We start from the raw sequence: 20,720 nt of genomic DNA on the forward strand, positions 1-20,720 counted from the left end.
TGAAACTTAGTTTATAGTTACATCTACTGGGGTATGGATGTTCATCACAGTGCTCCAGAAAAGTGTCATCATTGTTACAGCTGTGTTCATGTTGGGTTTTTTTTTTATCCAATTTGATAGATTTATCTGCATATATACATGTACCACTTTGCTGTTTTCAGATGTGTCAGTCAGTATTTTAATCTTATGTACAAATCATGTTTTTCTTAATGTGCTCCTTTTAGTTTTTAGATCTTTTAGTCCTTTGTGATATTCATTTGATCCTGTTTCTTATTTCTCCAAATGTACGCCTTCTAATTTATCAGTTTATTACAGTGAAACCTGTCGAAACCAGATGATGTTGGGGACCTAATATTTACCCGATTTCCATGTAGTGTTTAAAGGGTCATGTTTTAGAATTTATAAAAAAAATTGGGACTATGAAACTTGGCTGTTTTTGACAGGATTCCAGGAGGGTTTTTTTTTTAATGCTGGTCGACTCACCCCAAAACCAACTCACCCCAGTGTTTGGACAACTGACCCCAAACTTTACTGTCCGTAAATAATTGTGACAAAATTAAAAATGGATGTCTACAACTTTGGTGTCATTTTATTTATTAATATTACAGTGAAACTCCACTATTACGACTACTTATTAAATGGCTTTATATTAGTGAGATCCTAATATCGGATGAATAAACAATGAACTGTCAAGCCTAGTTTGTCCCTTATTTCCTTAAAGGAATGATCAGGCAAGGCTTTTGGACTCCAACTGGTGTGCAGATTCAGCAATATTTAATGCACATTATTGCTTAAAATATTGGCATATTAATTAATGAAGTGGTAATGATAGGAGTTGACCAATGGCTGGGGCGAGTTGGTTTTGGGGCGAGTTGAGCTGCTCCTTTTTTTTTCAGGGTCTGGTTTAGACAGATTTCACTGTACAGTATGTCTATTTATTATTTATTTATTTATTTATTCCATCAGATTACAATGGTGTACAGTTGACGATCATCATTTTTACACTATATTTTTTATTACTGTATTTACTTATGAAAATTATTTGTCAGTTATAAGTCTGTCCTACCTGTATAAATCCTCCACTGTCCCTTTCGAGTCCTTGCACACACCCCTACCAGGATCCTCAGGCGGCCCCTAAACCCTCTTAACATCTGGGCAGGTTCCCGATACATGTATGACATCTGCACTGGAATTTACAATACCCTTCTTTCCTGGATCATTCCACACCAAATGTGGCTTCAGATTCATAAACCATCTGGATTAGACTGAGTGTGTATTTTATTGTAATTAACATATTAAACTTAATTACTGGTATTACAAATGATTGAGGTATTTCATGTATATTTTTAGCACATTTTATTGGCCTACAGATTTTAGACTAATACGGTAGCTCCTAATAAATTCTTATTTTGTTAATGGATAATGGTTATTTTGTTAATGTCAACATGTCTTCTTTATGTAAAATTACATCACAGTGACCAAACAATGACACAACCAAAAAGTTAAATAAACTTTAATAACTGAAATAATATGGAACAATATATATTTCACATTGCCTTTAGTCCTACCCATAATCCACACCCACGAATACACCACACTACAGTACTACGAGAGTGGATACCAAACCTCTAATGCACAGAGCTAAGACTGCTGGCAAGCGACTATGACATCGCTTCCACAATATGACCTTATTGCTTGGTCACATGACTACACTTTATGTAAAATTACATCAGTGACCAAGCAATGATACAACCAAAAAGTTAAATAAACTTTAATAACTGAAATAATATGGAACAATATATATTACACATTGCCTGAATAAAGAGTTAATTGTTCAAAATTCCAATACTTGGAAAACAACAAAACTCTGATACAATTCTGACCCTAAATGAAATTACATTGGCTGAAAATAGTAACCTAGACCAATGCCTTTGGGACATTTAAACATGAAACTACAAACTGCTGTAATACCCAAGTGTGAAACAGATATGTTCACAAAAGTGAAACTAGTCTAAGCTGCATCCATGTGAAACAGATCAGTCAGATATGATGCAGGAGTTCTGGAATGAACTAACATAATGCTTGTAGAATATATCTGAACATTTCCATCTGCCATGTTTCTGAACTATGTTGGGATCTACACCGCTAGCAATAGAACTAGAAGTAGTGGCGCACGTGGGCCTGAACGATTTTGCAGAATATCCCAATCCGGACAGGCCAGCAAGTTCTATGCACTCTTCGAGTATATGTGCCACTGTAGACGCATCTATACCATTGTATGGTTTTCTTAGAGACAGAAATACTGCTCCATTTGCTGGGTGTAAACATTCTGTTCTACTGATATATGTCTTTAATGTTTCTACTGGATCCAGTACAGGAACATCATATTTTGGTAATAACACTTCGAAACCAGATCTCTAGGCATCATTCTTTATGCCAAAGAATACAAAACTGGCACTTCCATCCAGCTGGAAAGTTATTTGGTCTATAGAGAACACACACCTTGAGAGAAACCCCTTTTCAGAATCAAACTGCGTAGACTTTGGGGCGATGTCAGATGGTCGCAACATTAAACTCAAAGACAAAAGGCATATGGCTTTTTGTGTAATTGTTTCACGCTTAGCATGTCATTACTCATTACTCGGGGACTTGCTAAACAAATCCATAAAGCTTTTTACTGGCATGACCTTAGAATATTTGATACTCTTATATGTTCCAGATTTAATTAAGGCAGATTTCAAAAGCACAATAAATGTGTCTCTGGTGAGGTCTTTTTTGTTCTGTGCGGAATACAGATGTCATAGTGCTGCAAAAATGGTATTTAGAACAGATTGGGGCCTATCCAATGAATCAGCAATATAACAGATACTCTGCCAAGCACGGGGAGCTTGGGGGATAGTGATAATCCTGTTCCAAACAAAATTGACACATCCTGTTGAAAGCTCTATTGTAACTATATAAAGTACTAGGAGCCAGACACAATGGTAGCTGACTGATGGCTCTGTGAGGCCACTGGAGATTCATTAGTCTATGTTTCCACACACTCTCCAGGCAAATATCTTCCATGAGGGATTTTTGCGAGGCATCTGTCACTATTTGAGCATCAAAAACTTGTGGCCATATTTCTTTATAATTAAATATATCAACTGATTTCAACCACCACTCAAGTTCTTCCTTTGTGTCCTTATTCAAAGTTATTGTGGAGTCGCGTAAGAAAAGTTTACCAGGGCTAACTGCCCAAGCCACAGAAAGACACTTCCACATATTCTAGCTAAACATCTAGCAGACACTGTTTCTCGAAATATTATACGATGAATGTTTCGTTTTATCTTCTTAACGCGCTTCTTTTGCACACAAATAACAACTCGTTTGTTTTGTCGATTTGTCTTAATAGTATACCCAATATAGTCTAACACTTGTGATTTTTCTAGATTACTTTTTTTATAATTAATGTCAATGCCTAAATCCTGCAATTTGTGAATCAATAAATCACAATGATCACTAATTAACATTTGTGATGCCATCAACAGAAAATCATCAACATACACAACTAGTCTAAGACTAAGTGCTCCGAGATAATATACAACAGGTCTGAGAAATTTTGTAAAAACAATATGGGCTACATGACAAACCAAATGGTAATACACACCATCTGTAGAAAATACCTTTCCACTGGCAAGCCAGACATTGTTTGTAATCTTTAGGAACAGGCACATGGTCAAAACTACTTTTAATATCTAGCGATACTAAGATACTAAATAATCGTTATTCTCGATAATATTAGCCACTGTTCTAATGTCCTCATTTTTGTATGAAGGTGTATCACAATAACTGTTAATGTTTCAAGTTATGAATTAACCGTAATTTACCATTTCTTTTCGGTACACAACCTAAAGGTGAAATGTAATTTGGAACATCACGTCATCAGTACATAATTCTATAGCACCGTCAGATAATAAACATTCAATTTCACTATCAATAAATAACTCTTCACTGTACTTAAACGTAGGGTTTTGAAAACAAAACGATTGAGGTCTCTCTCTAAATGGTATTTTAATACCGTTGACAATCCAATCAATTACAACCGGTGAAGCGTCGATATTGCGCCATGCCATCGACTGTAAACAAGGCATAGTTGGAGGGAGATAACTCTGGTAGTTTATAGCGGTTCATCGATAGTGTTCGTGATGACCACGTTCCCGCGAACCGGAACCTGTGCCGCGCCCGCGATTCGATGGAAATTGTCTATTGTAAAAATGTGAGAACACGTCGTTTCCACTTCATCCTCTGTAACCACGACTTGAATACCGACCACGACTCTGATATCGTGGGTTATAGTTAGTACTAGGTGTTGCCACGGCCGAAATGGCTGTCGCGTTCCGTAGTTGTTCCAAAGATTGAGATGAAAACACACTTGTGTAACCATTGTGTTGGTTTGTAACGCTCGAAAAAAATCGAGAAGTTGTCGGGTCGAACTGTCCTTGAAATATAATTGCTGCATGTTCATCTTGCCATTACTTAACGTGACTTTCTAAGTCAAATGAAAAATCATTGTTGGTGTTAACGTCAACTTGACCAACAATTTTTAACGCAGTTTCCGCGTAGCGTGTCGACTTGCAAATGTTATTAAATAGAGGTTTATCAGTAGCTTTTACACCAGGTTTAGTTTTAAATCAGATGGCAATCTAATGCGTTTCAACGAATCCTTAATGGATTGGAATTCACCTTGAAAATCCGTTAACGTTGCTTGGTTCACAGCGTCCCTTGCTTGGGCCGGAGCGATACCGCCATTTTCCCGCGAACGACGTTCGCACTGAAAAATGATTCCGTAACAGTGACGTTGTCTTCAAGGTGAAATCGTTTACTAAAAACTTATTCTAAAGATTGTTGGCGTGCATTTAAAGCATCCAACCTGTTTTCTATACGCGGAAGCACTTCAGTAATGTTATTTTCTTCTGACATTGCCAAGTGTATCTACTCGCGGGAATGCACAGAGCTAAGACTGCTGGGAAGTGACGTCGCTTCCACAATATGACGTTATTGCTTGGTCACATGACTACACTTTTAAAATAATTTCTATTAAATTCATTGAAATTAGTTTACCATAATGTTTTAAATTTATTAATGTTTTATTTCTGGCTGGAATTACTTATTCTGTATTAGAAAATGTAAATATAATAGTATGCAGTGAGTGGCATGTATGAGTATATTTATTTAATAATTATAAACCAAATGAAAAAACCCATGCATGTGTTTTCTTTTGTCATAACACAGCACATGCTAAGGAAGTTTACACACTTTCAAGATGTAATCAAAGTAAATGAATTCTGATTTGAATGTAAAACAAAACAAAAAGTCAACAGAGTCATGCTCAGCTTCAAAGTTTTATTTCCATGATTGCATCTTAAAGAAATGTTTTAATCACTGAACAAATGTAGATATGTGTGGCACAGTAAGCATGTACATGTACTGCACATATACAGACCTTAATGTGAAAAACATTGAGGTGAGTGATTAATTGCTCTCCAAAATGATTATGTGGAGTCATTTAAGATATTACTTTCATTTCATTTGAACTTATTTTTGTGCTTATATCCAATTAAGGTTCAAGCACGCAGTCCTGGACATACCTCAGCTGTCTGGGATGTCAGTCCAGGACAGTGGGTTAGTGGTTAGTGAGAGAGATGAGGGTGTAGTGGTCTTACACCTACTTATCAAGTCATTAAAATTTACTCTGGATGGGAGCCGGTACCGGGCTGTGAACCCTGTACCTACTAGCCATACTCTAAAATTACTCTCCTTGAACTAGTCCTGAGAATAATAGGGAGCGAGATTGATAGCTCCTCTTAAATGGCGAAGTCTGCATATATTTGCATTAAAACAGTATGAAAGTCTACATTAATGGAAGACAATATATAGTGTAAATTTAAAAGATAGTCAAACTTTGATAACTCGATCTTGAAGGGGACAAGGAAATAGTTCGAGTTTCAGCAAGTTTGAATTTTCAAAATTAATATATAAAAGTTCAAATGATATAATAAACGTTGATGTATTTTGCACATGTCTAAACATGGCATGACGTAACTAACGAATAAAACACTGAACGCCAAATAACACTTAGTACATTTGTTTTTTTACAAAATTATTTTTAATTATTTTAAATAAGAAAAATCATTAAAAAGCACAAATGCAAATCAGGAACTAACATTTATAAAAACAAAGAAACAGCGCTAACAAGTATTATAAGTGTTCTTGTAAATTACCCAGACTGTGTCTGTAATTATATATTATGTAGCAAGGCTCTTCACCATGAACGAACACCGACAACCGAACACAGGATCAGTTCATTTTGCTTAGTCAGCGATCTATTAATCTGTAATTATCACCTTAATCCTCAACAACCCAGACTACCTGACACAGGCGCGTTTCGTCTGATTGACCTGACTGACAATCCATTCGTATTTAAAATACTATATCGGCAACGACAGTTTGATCAATCCACACGTGTCGAGTTTTAGAGATGCATAATCTATTAAATCTTTATGGCGGGACCAAAGAATTAGGTCGAGAGATCGAGTTTATCAAGTGTTCAAAGTTTGAGTTTTCGAAGGCCGTTATTACTAGTTTGTATAGCAATTCATCCGGGACCGTCACTTCATATTGAGAGATCAAAATTTTTGAGAGATTGAAGGTGGAGTTATCGAAATGTGACTGTATTCCTATTTGGGTTTTCTTGCCATGCATATCAAAGTGCATTGAAGTATTATTGAATTTTGAATTTAGGTAAATATTTTGGACCTCACTGTTTGAACATTGTGGATTTACTTAAATAACTATGTGCTTTAATTATAAACCTTAATTATTACTTTGATTTAAAAAATGTATATAATTATTAAGATGCTTACATTGTTTCAACATATCTGCTTTAATTAACTTGAAGTAATAAATTTTGCTAACAATCAGCTGCTGTTGTGTTGTTTCAGTTCAGAGACATCATGGTGGTTTGTGGGTCTTGAACCGGGTCAGATATACAACATCTCCATCAACACTTACAAACAGAGAGTAGCACAGAAAACCTGGATCATTGGGGTACCCACTTTCCTCATGGTGGCCACACGTTAGTACCAGCTTCATCTTTCTTCTAACATAGCAACACAGGAATCCTGATGTTATATATAAACATTTAGTAACACATTAATACCAGCTTGGTTATTAATCCCCTACAGGTCCAGCCAGAGGGCAATATAGGTTTTATCTTCTGTCTGTCAGTCTGTTGGTCCATTTATTCATCCATCTGTCCCACATATATTTGTCCAGATGTTTTTTTTAATTATATAATGCCTCAAGATATTGAGCTGAAATTTTGTTTGTAGCTTTATCATGTACTGTTACAGATCAAGTTTGACTTTCATGGTGATTTACCAATTTTTGACATGATTATGGCCCTTGAACTTAGGAGATAAGAAAATTTGTTGGACCTGGTAGGAGACGTGTTGCTTTTAGCAGTACTCTCAGAATGCTTGTTGAATATGAAATCAGTTTCAGAGATTTATTTGATTGATCTTTTCTTGCAGAACCTCTGCCTGTGTACAATTTGACTGTTTCCCCTAAGAACACTGACACCATTGCAGTACAGTGGTCAGCCAGCCTGCAGAGTCAACAAGATAGGTTTATTGTACGTATCTCATACAACAATACTTGACATGATAACAATAACATTTCTTTAACAAAGTTTATTGTATGTATCTCATACAACAATACTTGACATTATAACAATAACATTTCTTTAACAAACTTTATTTAACATATCTCATACAACAATACTTGACATTATAACAATAACATTTCTTTAACAAAGTTTATTGTACATATCTCATACAACAATACTTGACATGGTAACAATAACATTTCTTTAACAAAGTTTATTTAATGTATCTCATACAACAATACTTGACATTATAACAATAACATTTCTGTAACAAAGTTTATTGTACATATCTCATACAACAGTACTTGACATTATTACAATAACATTTCGTTAACAAAGTTTATTGTACATAACTCATACAGTAGTACACATTTATAACAAAACATTTCTTTAATTTTAATACAAGACCAGATAATACTTTTTTTCTTTTTATTATATATTTTTGAAATTATGTTTTACCATAATTTTTGTATGAAACATTTACCATTGTTTTTTGAAAACTTTATGTGGAGAGTACATACCTTCATTTTGTATAAACATTAAAAAAAAAGTCATTATCTACATCATTAAATATTTGTGTATGGTTTGTGTTGGGATTAAGTGAAAGGGCATTATCCTGTATTGGCATATGCCACATCCTACATGGAACCCTTTCCAGCATTTTTTAATCATTGAAAAACACCATTTTGTATAGACGTTTAAAAAAAAGTCTGTTCATTATCTACATCATTAAGTATTTGTATGTGGTTTGTGCTGCAGGTCACCTATGTCAGCAGTAATCAGACGAAGACCCAGAATGTTCTGTTTGTTGTTGAGACGTCCGTGTACGAGACTAGCCAGGAGCAGCTACTCAGTGGCTACACGTACAACATTTCGGTTAAAGCTGTAAGGGACAGCCATGACGCCAAGTCTGAAAGTGACGAGACGTACGACACTACGACAACGTGTAAGTGGGTTTAGGTGGTGCGAGACATTCATTTCTCAACAGGCTGTGTCAGTTGGGACTAGGTGAAAAGATGCATCTTGTATCAGCTTTATGGTACATACATGTATGCTATCTTTTCTGATCTATTCCACTATTGATTTTATTAGTGGTGTTGACTAATCACCATCTCCATTCTAACTTCTTCCCATCATTCCTCCGTCAGTCAGTCTATCTGTGTTTTTCATTCCTTCTACAATATACTACGTATATTCAGTAAAGTTTTGAGAGAAAAAAAATTGATGATATATTTTGAAAGGTTGAGGTAAAAGGTCATAGGTCATGTTGAACTAACTTTTGGGCTTTAACTTTTGAAAGTTTGGTATATAATACATTTCAAGACCTTTAAAAAAAAAAAAACTGTATCACAAAGATTAATTGACCTTGAAGTCTAAAATTTTGGTTCTGAAGTTTTCTCACTGACTATCATATTATACTAAATGTCATTGAAAACTAAGAGGATGAGTCCTAAAATGATTGATTTGACATGGAATTCCCTTCTCTCTCTCTCTCTCTCTCTCTCTCTCTCTCTCTCTCTCTCTCTCTCTCTCTCTCTCTCTCTCTCTCTCTCCTCCCTCCCTCCCTCCCTCCCTCCCTCCCTCCCTCCCTCCTCTCTCTCTCTCTCTCTCTCTCTCTCTCTCTCTCTCTCTCTCTCTCTCTCTCTCTCTCTCTCTCTCTCTCTCTCTCTCTCTCTCTCTCTCTCTCTCTCTGTCCCATCCCCTTTAGGTGTCCATATTTGAATAACTGTAAACATTACAATTGTTTTCAGATCCCCAGTCTGTTCTAAATTTGGTTGCGAGTGTATCAGGAACAACAATGATGCTGGAGTGGAAGACTCAGACCGCGGGCAGCCGACAGGACTACTTCCAGGTGGACTACAAGCCCGTGTTGCGGGACAGTGGCGCTGGCTTCACCCATGTCAACGTGACTCAGTCCTCTCTCGAGGTCATGGACCGCTACCCGGGAGAAATGTATAAGATCTTTGTGTATGCTGTCAGTCAGGGAATGACAAGCAGCGCCCAGATGACGAATGCTACGATTCGTGAGTTGATATTTAATTTGTAAATCTGTAAAATTTTAAATATTTGTTATAAACTTGTCGGGGTTTTTTCGTGTGAGGAATGTAAATATAAGAATTTGTTAAATTAAAAATTAATGAATGTTGAATGTGTGCGTAGGATGAATGAATGCATTAATGATTTACTGTACAAACATGGGCCTCTGAATGATCATTTCATTTGTGCATTGCTTATGCGAGTGTAATTTAACGCAACTCATTTTTGTTTGCATATTACATTTAGGAAATTATTTATTTACATAGTCATAATGGGTAATGCAGAAACAAAATTGGTTATTTGATTTTGTTTTGCAGAACTCATTAATTGGTTACACCAATTGTTTAATTCTCAGAGGCTTAAAAAAACCTATTGATTTTTCACTATGGATGGATGGATGAATGGATGGACGGATGAATGGATGAATAAATAAAGATATACGAGTAAATGTAGAGTATTGGTGTTTCTCTCCAGTGGTAGCGTTTTTCCAAATAAAAGACAATAACAATAAACAACACTGAAAGGCTGGCTCCTGTATACAATGATTGTATTATTTTCCCCTGATCATTTTGTTCGAACACATTTGATTATATTTGACATTTTTTTCATTTTGTTTCACAGCTCCATTGCCACCATCAAATGTCAGTGTAATCAAAGAGAAGACAACTTCCTCGTCTGTGACAGTGGGCTGGAAATACGACTCCAGTATCACCTTTACCCAGACGTGGATTCTACGCTACTACAATAAATCGTTCCACTCACCTGAAGAAGAAGTGGAACGGTCTGGTGCACAGACTGACTATGAGCACACGTTTAACAACATGTTGCCTGGTGCCCTCTACAGTATTGACATCCAGAGCAAAGTGGAGGCAAAATTATCAGACAAAATGACAGTTAATGCGACTGTCAGTGAGTATTGCTTATCCATACACTATAGTCCATCCCATCATTCTATAAAAAAGTTTTCTGTAAATATTTTCAATTTGGTTTGACGTAAGAAGAAAGGTGAAATTGTTTTGAAAATAATAAAAAGATACTATTTTTGTATGTAATTTATAAATCAATCGGCTCAGAAATAAATAACGTAGTAAATTCTATAGTATGAAAAAAATGTGTTCCCTTTGGGACAGACTATAGATGTAACCTGTCCAACACACGGGAATGTTTATATAGGGTGCTGTTGTTTTACACTGAGCTTTTGACCCAAAATCTGACTGCCATGTCATTAGCTGAGGTCACATCTATGTTAACTCTGAAAAAGATGGCGACGTACATGGTTGCTGTGTGTATGGTCACATCTATGTTAACTCTGAAAAAGATGGCGAAGTACATGGTTACTGTGTATATGGTCACATCTATGTTAACTGAAAAAGATGGCGACGTACATGGTTGCTGTGTATATGGTCACATCTATATTAACTCTGAAAAAGATGGCGACGTACATGGTTGCTGTGTATATGATCACATCTATGTTAACTCTGAAAAAGATGGCGACGTACATGGTTGCTGTGTATATGGTCACACCTACATGTATGTTAACTCTGAAAAAGTTGGCGACCTACATGGTTGCTGTGTATATGGTCACACCTACATGTATATTAACTCTGAAAAAGTTGGCGACCTACATGGTTGCTGTGTATATGGTCACACCTACATGTATGTTAACTCTGAAAAAGTTGGCGACCTACATGGTTGCTGTGTATATGGTCACACCTACATGTATGTTAACTCTGAAAAAGTTGGCGACCTACATGGTTGCTGTGTATATGGTCACACCTACATGTATGTTAACTCTGAAAAAGATGGCGACGTACATGGTTGCTGTGTATATGGTCACATCTATGTTAACTCTGAAAAAGATGGCGAAGTACATGATTGCTGTGTATATGGTCACATCTATGTTAACTCTGAAAAAGATGGCGAAGTACATGATTGCTGTGTATATGGTCACATCTATGTTAACTCTGAAAAAGATGGCGAAGTACATGATTGCTGTGTATATGGTCACATCTATGTTAACTCTGAAAAGATGGCGAAGTACATGATTGCTGTGTATATGGTCACATCTATGTTAACTCTGAAAAAGATGGCGAAGTACATGATTGCTGTGTATATGGTCACATCTATGTTAACTCTAAAAAAGATGGCGACGTACATGGTTGCTGTGTATATGGTCACATCTATGTTAACTCTGAAAAAGATGGCGACGTACATGATTGCTGTGTATATGGTCACATCTATGTTAACTCTGAAAAAGATGGCGACGTACATGATTGCTGTGTATATGGTCACATCTATGTTAACTCTGAAAAAGATGGCGACGTACATGGTTGCTGTGTATAAGGTCACATCTATGTTAACTCTGAAAAAGATGGCAACGCCCATTACTGTTGTATTTATGGAATTCATCTTTGTACGCAATAGTTAGCAAATGTGTGTATGGTAATCGACTGGACCTGAGAACAAAAAGATCCACGTAAATACAAAGAAGATGGTCGGCAGTGCAAAGCAAAATACAACATGTAGGAGAAGTGGTCAGAATGTTAAAAAGGACTTGTTTATTGTATTAATGATTGGCAGTTAAGGTGCTGATTTAGGTATTGAGCAGTGCAAAAATTAAGTTTTTCTATTACAGCTTTTGTACTGATAAAGAACGTACACATTTATAGCATTTTGCATGAATTATCATTTCTGGCAAATTTCTGGTTTCCCCGATTTTTATAGTTGCTAAAGAGAAATTTTACTGCTAAGACCACAAAATTAAAATGCCCACAAATATTTGCCAGGTTACATTTTTTTCTAGTAGTGTATGTTCATCTTTCAGATTAATCTCCTGCACTATTGTTTTATATAGATACAGTTATGAATTCTATAATAGTATTGTAATTTTAATTAACATTATTGTGGCTTAAAATTAGTGAAAACATTGTCAACTGGGGGGGGGGGGGGGGGTGGGGTGGGAGGTGTGGGGGACAAAAATATTTTAGGAAACAATTCCTGAAAGAAATTTTTATATTTTTTAACGAAATTCTGGAAAAAATAAATATATTTCATCATTATATTTCAGATCCCGTTGTGAACACAGTTATATCCGAAGACGTTCAGCAAACCACCAACAACACAATCTACTTCTCATACACTGTTGAAGAGGCGGATCTATTTGACAATTTTCGGTTTTCCATTGCCAACAGCAGCAGCATTCCACCCGTGCACCGACCAAAGGACAGCCAGGATCGCACAGTGTCCTTCATTGGCCTCGTGGGTGGGACCATGTACGCCGTTGAAACCGTCACAGAGATTCGAGGACAGACCAGCGAACCCAAGAAAGATTTCATCAGAACAGGTACGTTAGCTTGAGTTACATTATTTACAGCAGATCACTATTTGAATCTGGAATAATTTGTTATAATATTAAATATATAATTAAATACAAGGTGGGTTTTTTAGCTTATAAAGCGGATTACAATTTGAATTGGGAATAATTAATATTAGTTATTATATTTGTTATAATATTGAAAATAATTAAGTTCAGTGTATGTAGCAACATATTACAATTTGAATTTGTAACAATCACTACCTTATGGGACAGGACGTAGCCCAGTGGTAAAGCGGTTAATCTCGATTTGCGGTCAGTCTAGGATCAATCCCCGCCGGTGAGCCCATTGAGCTATTTCTCATTCCCGCCAGTGCACCACGACTGGCATATCAAAGGCCGTGGTATGTACTACCCTGTCTGTGGGATGGTGTATATAAAAGATCCCTTGCTGCTAATCGAAAAAAGAGTAACCCATGAAGTGGCAAAAGCAGGCTTCCTCTCAATATCTGTGTGGTCCTTAACCATATGTCCGACGCCATATAACCGTATATAAAACGTGTTGAGTGTGTCATTAAATAAACACATTTCCTTCAATCACTATCTATGTTAATTATCGAGATATTTTGTTTACTACAAATCATGAAATTAAAGCGAGCAAGATATTAATGTGAAAAATGTGTTTGATGTATTGGTGCAATAATTAAAGAATTTTTTAAAAGAAACAAACAAACATACATCTGCATCTATTAGATTGAAAGTTCTATTTAATACTATTAGAAAGTAATCATGTAATAAGAAAACAAATGTAAAAGACAGTCCATGAATTGTTATTGTCCACACTAAGTAGATGTCCTATCTTATCTCCACACCTTGTCATTTCTGTGGTGCTCTGTGCAAGAGGTGGAGGAAATTATGACCGACTAACACAAATGGCTAGCTTTCACTGGTTTTATTGTCAAAGCAGTAAAGATGACCAAATTCAAATGGTCATCTGGAGGTTTTTTTAAATTCATTGGATGTTTTGTATAATTAACTCAGGTATTAACATTTGAATTTGGAAGAATAATTATCATGTATACTCTTCAAAAAAAGATGGGGAACTCTAATAAGAATTGTAAGGTATATTAAGGTATATTAGCTGTGGGGAATGGTTATATGATAATAGTGAATTAATTGGGCAAACCAGAAAGAAATATTTGGGAGTTATGGAATTGAATACAACCACAATCAACAGGTGGGTATGGGGACCTCCCCAAGAGTAGAAAATGGGTTACGTTTAGGGTTAGGGTTAAGAAAATCATCCAGTAATGATAAGAGTAATTAATTTTGTCAAAACGTTTACTTAGAAAAATAAAATCTGCATACAATTTTGGGTATGGCACCATACCTGTTTTACCCTCTGGCAGAAACCCTGCAAACATTACAACCGGTAGTTCAGTATTACAGTAGGTTTTATGACCACCAAAGATCTTGAAGGACGATTGGTGTCAGAAGTGAAATTTGAAAGTTGATGGGGTCAGTAAATTGCAAATTCAAACAATAAAAATTACTAAAAACAAAACAGATAAACCTGTATGATTAACAGAATAAAAAAGATTGACAGAAATAATGTTCCACAGTAAGTAATCGACCTTCCTGGAAATTGTCAAAATTGAGAATGACACCACATGCACATGTACGGGGCAACTGCATGATGCATGTGCAAACTATGGAATGTGTTGATAAACAGACCTGAACGTTCTTTACTAGGATGTCTGTGGTCAAAATGTATGTTCAGTCTAATAGTTGATATTAACATTAATGTTTCAGGTTTCCCTACTTTTTTTAAGAGTATATATATGTATTACATACACATTGCAATAGTATTACATAACTAGCACTATTGATGCTTAATTGTGGTAATGCAGTGAGTTACTGGTGTGTTTCCTTCTCTAGTTCCCAACAGTGTTCCGGTGATGTATTCGCCGACAGCGAACACGGTGGTGATAACGTTTGGCGAGCTGCAGGGTAACGCGGAGCGGTACGTGGTTCAGTGCGAGAAGGGTGGGTCGTCATGCTGGAACCAGGAATACCCCGTCACCACTCCACAGGCCATCGTCCGCAACCTCCGGCCGTTCACCCAGTACAACATCATAGTGAGCACCTTTGCCGGCAAAAAAAGCAAATCACAGACGTTGTCAACAAAAACCAAATCAGCAGGTAAATATACTGAATAAAACATGAATATTAATTTTAATTTTTTTCAGTGCAATTGCAACAATGTTGACTACTGATGTACTGCGTAAAACGTGTATGAAATCAGAGTAACACATTTTTGGAATAAATGTTCATATATATATATCTAGTGGGGGGGGGGGGGGGGGTTGAGGGGCAGGATGTAGTCAAGTGGTAAAGTGCTCATTTGATGTGGGATCGATTACCATCGGTGGGTCCATTGGGCTGTTTCTCATTCCAGCCAGTGCACCACCACTGTGGTATGTGCTATCCTGTCTGTGGGATGATTCATATAAAAGAACCCTTGCTACAAATGGAAAAAAGGTAGCGGGTTTCCTCTTTAAGACTATATGTCAAAATTACCAAATGTTTGACATCCAATAGTCAGTGATTAATAAATCAATGTGCTCTAGTGGTGTCTTTAAACAAAACTAATTTTAACTTTAGTTTTCTTCATTGCAGTTGCAATAATGTTGGCTGCTGGTGTACTGCACAAAATGTGTATGAAATCAAACAAACACATTTCTGGAATATGTGACTGTCAACCAACTGGCTATTAATGTTAATTTAAAATCTCATAATCCATACACAAACAGATGGCAGTTTGCATTAAATACTGTGTCCTGTAAAATAACCATTGACATATATTATTGCTGATTTTTACTGATTACTTGAAACTTAAGTAAGCAATGTCAGTTTTAAAGTTAATAACCAAATAAATAGACTTAACGTCAGTAACGTAATTCACATAACAAGCATTCCGTTGACTCAGTAATAAACCATGTAACTGAAGTTGTGTGGTTGTGTCAGGTTTTATAATTTTCATGTTCTGTAACGGTAAATGTGATTCTGTTTGGCAGCCCCATCTGAAGTGAGGAACGTACAGCTAGAGGAGACGGAACTGCGTAAAGTGCGAGTCACGTGGGATCTTCCAGAATATCTCAACGGAATTCTCGAGTACTACTCGCTGTCTTTCAGTGGCAGAGATCCAACATTAAATGAGGTACGTCAGCTGGAGTCTTCTTTTTTCTTTTTTTTCTTAAAAAGCATATCTATCCAGTTTTTTTCATTGCTTATAACTCTTGTATTCTCTATGCTTTTCACCTTGTGCACACTGCCATGCCCACAAAAGTCGCACCTGAGCAAGATTTGTTCCAGCCAATGCTCCATAATTGGTGTAAAAAAAAGTCTTGTGGTATGTACTGTTTTGTTTGAGGGATGGTGCATATAAAAGATCCCACGGTGTTAATCAAATAGAGTAGCCCATGGAGTGGCGGCAATGAGTTTCCTCTCTTATTATTTGTGTGGTACTTAAGCATGTATTCAACGCCATATAACCAGAAATAAAAATTAAAAGAAAACCCCCACTACTTCCATCTTCCTTTCTGAGCAAGGTGACTTTTGGTAACAAACAAAATGGAATCTTTTATGTATGTAACAGTGTTAAGCTACTGGAAAAAACATTATTATTGATTAACTTTGTAATATTCTTTCGAGGAAGTGTACTTACAGAAATAGGAGGAAATGGTTTAGTTAATGACACACTCAACACATTTTATTTATGGTTGTATGGCATCGGACATATCGTTAAAGACCACACAGATATTGAGGGAGGAAACCCACTGTTGCCACGTCATGGGCCACTCTTTTCGATTAGCAGCACAGGATCCCATAGACAGGTTATCACATACCATGGCCTTTGATGTACCAGTTGTGGTACACTGGCTGGAGCAAGAAATAGCCCAATGGGCCCACTGACTGGGATTGATCCCAAACCGACCATGCATCAAACGAAAGCTTTACCACTGGGCTACGTCTCGCCCCTGTGGGGTTACAGAATGTTCACTATCCATTTTCTTACAGCAATGAAAATTGATTTATCTTTTCACTATCCTAGTATATGACATGAAAGCCATCATGACTTTGCCATTCTAGTACAACCTTGCATTGTGCAAACTTGTGTATACTACATACTGTATTGATTTTGACAGCAATGTAATTGGGTTGGGTTTTTTCCATTTCATCATAATTGCTCTTTGCTGTCATCTTGATGTATTGTAGAGCTAAAAGTCTTCACATTTTGTTTCATTTACAGCCCGTCTTTGACAACGGAACTAAGCATATTGATAAAACACAAACCATGTACATCTTGGAAGGCTTGAAAGCAGGCTTCTTGTACACTGTTGAGGTAAGTCTATGGATGGATGGGTGGGTGGGTATGGGTGGATTGGTATGGGTGGATCATTGGTAGATGTAAGAATATAGATAGGATGGATAGGTAAATGGGTGGTGTTTATGTGTATGAGTGGGTGGGTGGATTATGGGTGGGTGGGTATGGGTGGATGAATATAGATTGGTGGATTGGAAGGATGGATAGGTAAATTGGGTGGTGTTTATGTGTATGAGTGGGTGGATGGATTATGGGTGGATCATTGCTGGATGTATGAATATCTATAGATGATAAATTGGAAAGATGGATAAGTAAATGGGTGGTGTTTATGTGTATGAGTGGGTGGGTGGATGGATTATGGGTGGGTGGGTATGGATGGATCATTGCTGGATTATGAATATAGATGGATGGATTGGAAGGATGGATAGGTAAATGGGTGGTGTTTATGTGTATAAGTGGGTGGGTTGATGGGTATGGATGGATCATTAGATGGATGGATTGGAAGGATGGGTAGGTAAATGGGTGGTGTTTATGTGTATGAGTGGGTGGGTGGATGCATATTGGTGGATCATTGGTGGATGTATGAATATCTGTAGATGATGGATTGGAAGGATGGGTAGGTAAATGGGTGGTGTTTATGTGTATGAGTGGATGGATGGATTATGGGTGGGTGGATGGGTTATGGATGGGTGGATCATTGGTGGATGTATGAATATCTATAGATGATGGATTGGAAGGATGGATAGGTAAATGGGTGGTGTTTTATGTTTATGAGTGGGTGGGTGGATGGATTATGGGTGGGTGGATGGGGTATGGGTGGGTGGATCATTGGTGAAAGTATAAATATCTATAGATGCTGGATTGGAAGGATGGATAGGTAAATGGGTGGTGTTTATGTGTATGAGTGGATGGATGGATTATGGGTGGGTGGATGGGTTATGGATGGGTGGATCATTGGTGGATGTATGAATATCTATAGATGATGGATTGGAAGGATGGATAGGTAAATGGGTGGTGTTTATGTGTATGAGTGGGTGGGTGGTTGGATTATGGGTGGTTGGGTATGGATGGATGTATGAATATAGATGGATGGATGGGTTGGAAGGACTAATGGATGGATTATGGGTATGTGCATATGCTTTTAATTGTGGATGGATAGATGGGTTAATGGATTTATTTTTGTATACAAATAATATTTATACTTACAAGCCTAGAAAACAGTCATCTTCAAAATTTTGTTATAAAATCAATACCAGCTGTTCACACAGACATTAACTAAGTCTTATCTTTATTCTTGTTTATTAGTCCATATTATATGATTTTGTGGTAAATGTTGCCATGCCAGCCCCTACCCAGAGTGAGTTGTGTACCCAAACTAAATAACTACAAATGAATGAATGAATGAATGAAGTCCAGTGGTTTTCTTCCTAACCCTATATGATCTGTTAAATCCTTGATTTTCCCAGAGTGAGGTGTGTACCCAGGAAAAGCGTGCTTGAACCTTAATTGCATATAAGCATGTAAATAACTACAAATGAATGAATGAATGAATGAATGAAGTCCAGTGGTTTTCTTCCTAACCCTATAAATTATGATCTGTTAAATCCTGGATATTCCCAGAGTGAGGTGTGTACCCAGGAAAAGCGTGCTTGAACCTTAATTGCATATAAGCATGTAAATAACTACAAATGAATGAATGAATGAAGTCCAGTGGTTTTCTTCCTAACCCTATATGATCTGTTAAATCCTGGATATTCCCAGAGTGAGGTGTGTACCCAGGAAAAGTGTGCTTGAACCTTAATTTCATATAAGCATGTAAATAACTACAAATGAATGAATGAATGAATGAAGTCCAGTGGTTTTCTTCCTAACCCTATGTGATCTCTTAAATCCTGGAGATTCCCAGAGTGAAGTGTGTACCCAGGACAAGCGTGCTTGAACCTTAATTGCATATATAAGCATGTAAATAACTACAAATGAATGAATGAATGAATGAATGAATGAAGTCCAGTGGTTTTCTTCCTGACCCTATATGATCTCTTAAATCCTGGAGATTTCAAGAGTGAGGTGTGTGTGTACTCAGGACAGTGTGCTTGAACCTTAATTGCATATAAATAACTACAAATGAATGAATGAATGAATGAATGAATGAATGAATGAATGAATGAATGAATGAATGAAGTCCAGTGGTTTTCTTTCTAACCCTATATGATCTCTTAAATCCTGGAGATTCTCCGATACTGTAGATCAGTGACTCATTTCATTGTACTTAATATTACTATAATCTGAAGTGCACCCATTTCCTGAATCAATGTATTCTCAAGGAGATTTAGGATTAAAGGTTTCTGTTTCCTCATTTGTCAGGTACAAGCCTTCACAGTGGCCATAGGTGAAGCAGGTCGGCACACAATACAGCTTAAAGCAGACAGTAAGTGATCATTTACATGTATGTGTAGATCAGTTATTTATGTATGTTTCCTTGCAAAACACATCCTTCCACAATTATTTAAATGTGTGGTTTTGGGGTGGGAAGAGGGGTGGATTGCTAGGGCACAGTAACATAGCAATTATATGTTTTAAGTATCATGTTTTTAAATGTTTTGTGTGTAGTTAATTAAAACTACATAGGCATTTTCAAAATTTACTAAATCAGGGTTTTATACGGGGGGGGGGGGATTTATCCCCCTCATGATTTTGACATATGGGGGGGGGATATCCCACCCATCAATATGCAGAGCAGTGGGGGTTTTTAAGGTAATTTTTAGCTCTTAGCATAACATTTTCTAAGTATGCTAGGTAGAGAGAATATGTTAATTAGCAAATGTTAATTATCTAGCTGTTTTGCCCCCAGACCCCCACCCCGCTCGCGACGTGCCTATGACTATTTTAATTACTTTCAATTAAGATTATTTATTTCGGACAAAAAGGACTAAAAGTATATTTAAGTTTTGAAAATGACAATTGTTTATTAACTAGTAAAAAACAGTATATATATTTTGTGGAATGCATAGTGCTTATTTTTGTTTCAGTTATCTGTATTTTAGTCTTAATGCATAACACGAATAAAATCCAAAGTACTAGTTTCTGAAGATCCCAGATATAAATAGAAAGATGACAAATTCTGTGAGATAAATAAATGCATGGTCTGTATGTTTAATTCTCCAGGAACTTCCAAGTGAAGTGAGACATATAAACATATTTGTAGTTCTTATCTTCAATTATCTTGTTCTGTTGGTTTACAAGAAAATCAGTTTGCTTAAAACTATAGTCATTGA

General features: G+C 36.6%; 1 protein-coding gene across 5 annotated transcripts in view; it reads left to right on the forward strand.

The window, feature by feature from the left end:
* The window catches only part of LOC121370755 (receptor-type tyrosine-protein phosphatase H-like), a 96,773-nt gene that overhangs the window by 54,185 nt on the left and 21,868 nt on the right, over positions 1–20,720 (forward strand). For all 5 annotated transcript variants that reach the window (XM_041496197.1, XM_041496199.1, XM_041496198.1 and 2 more), the window contains 10 exons: positions 6,984–7,117; positions 7,575–7,675; positions 8,468–8,654; positions 9,460–9,732; positions 10,367–10,654; positions 12,813–13,088; positions 14,997–15,260; positions 16,136–16,278; positions 17,371–17,463; positions 19,810–19,873. In XM_041496197.1, the coding sequence (XP_041352131.1) occupies positions 6,984–7,117; positions 7,575–7,675; positions 8,468–8,654; positions 9,460–9,732; positions 10,367–10,654; positions 12,813–13,088; positions 14,997–15,260; positions 16,136–16,278; positions 17,371–17,463; positions 19,810–19,873 (1,823 nt within the window). The remainder of the gene's footprint in view (positions 1–6,983; positions 7,118–7,574; positions 7,676–8,467; positions 8,655–9,459; positions 9,733–10,366; positions 10,655–12,812; positions 13,089–14,996; positions 15,261–16,135; positions 16,279–17,370; positions 17,464–19,809; positions 19,874–20,720) is intronic.

This window comes from Gigantopelta aegis, chromosome 4, assembly GCF_016097555.1.
Source record: "Gigantopelta aegis isolate Gae_Host chromosome 4, Gae_host_genome, whole genome shotgun sequence".
Lineage (NCBI taxonomy): Eukaryota > Metazoa > Mollusca > Gastropoda > Neomphalida > Peltospiridae > Gigantopelta > Gigantopelta aegis.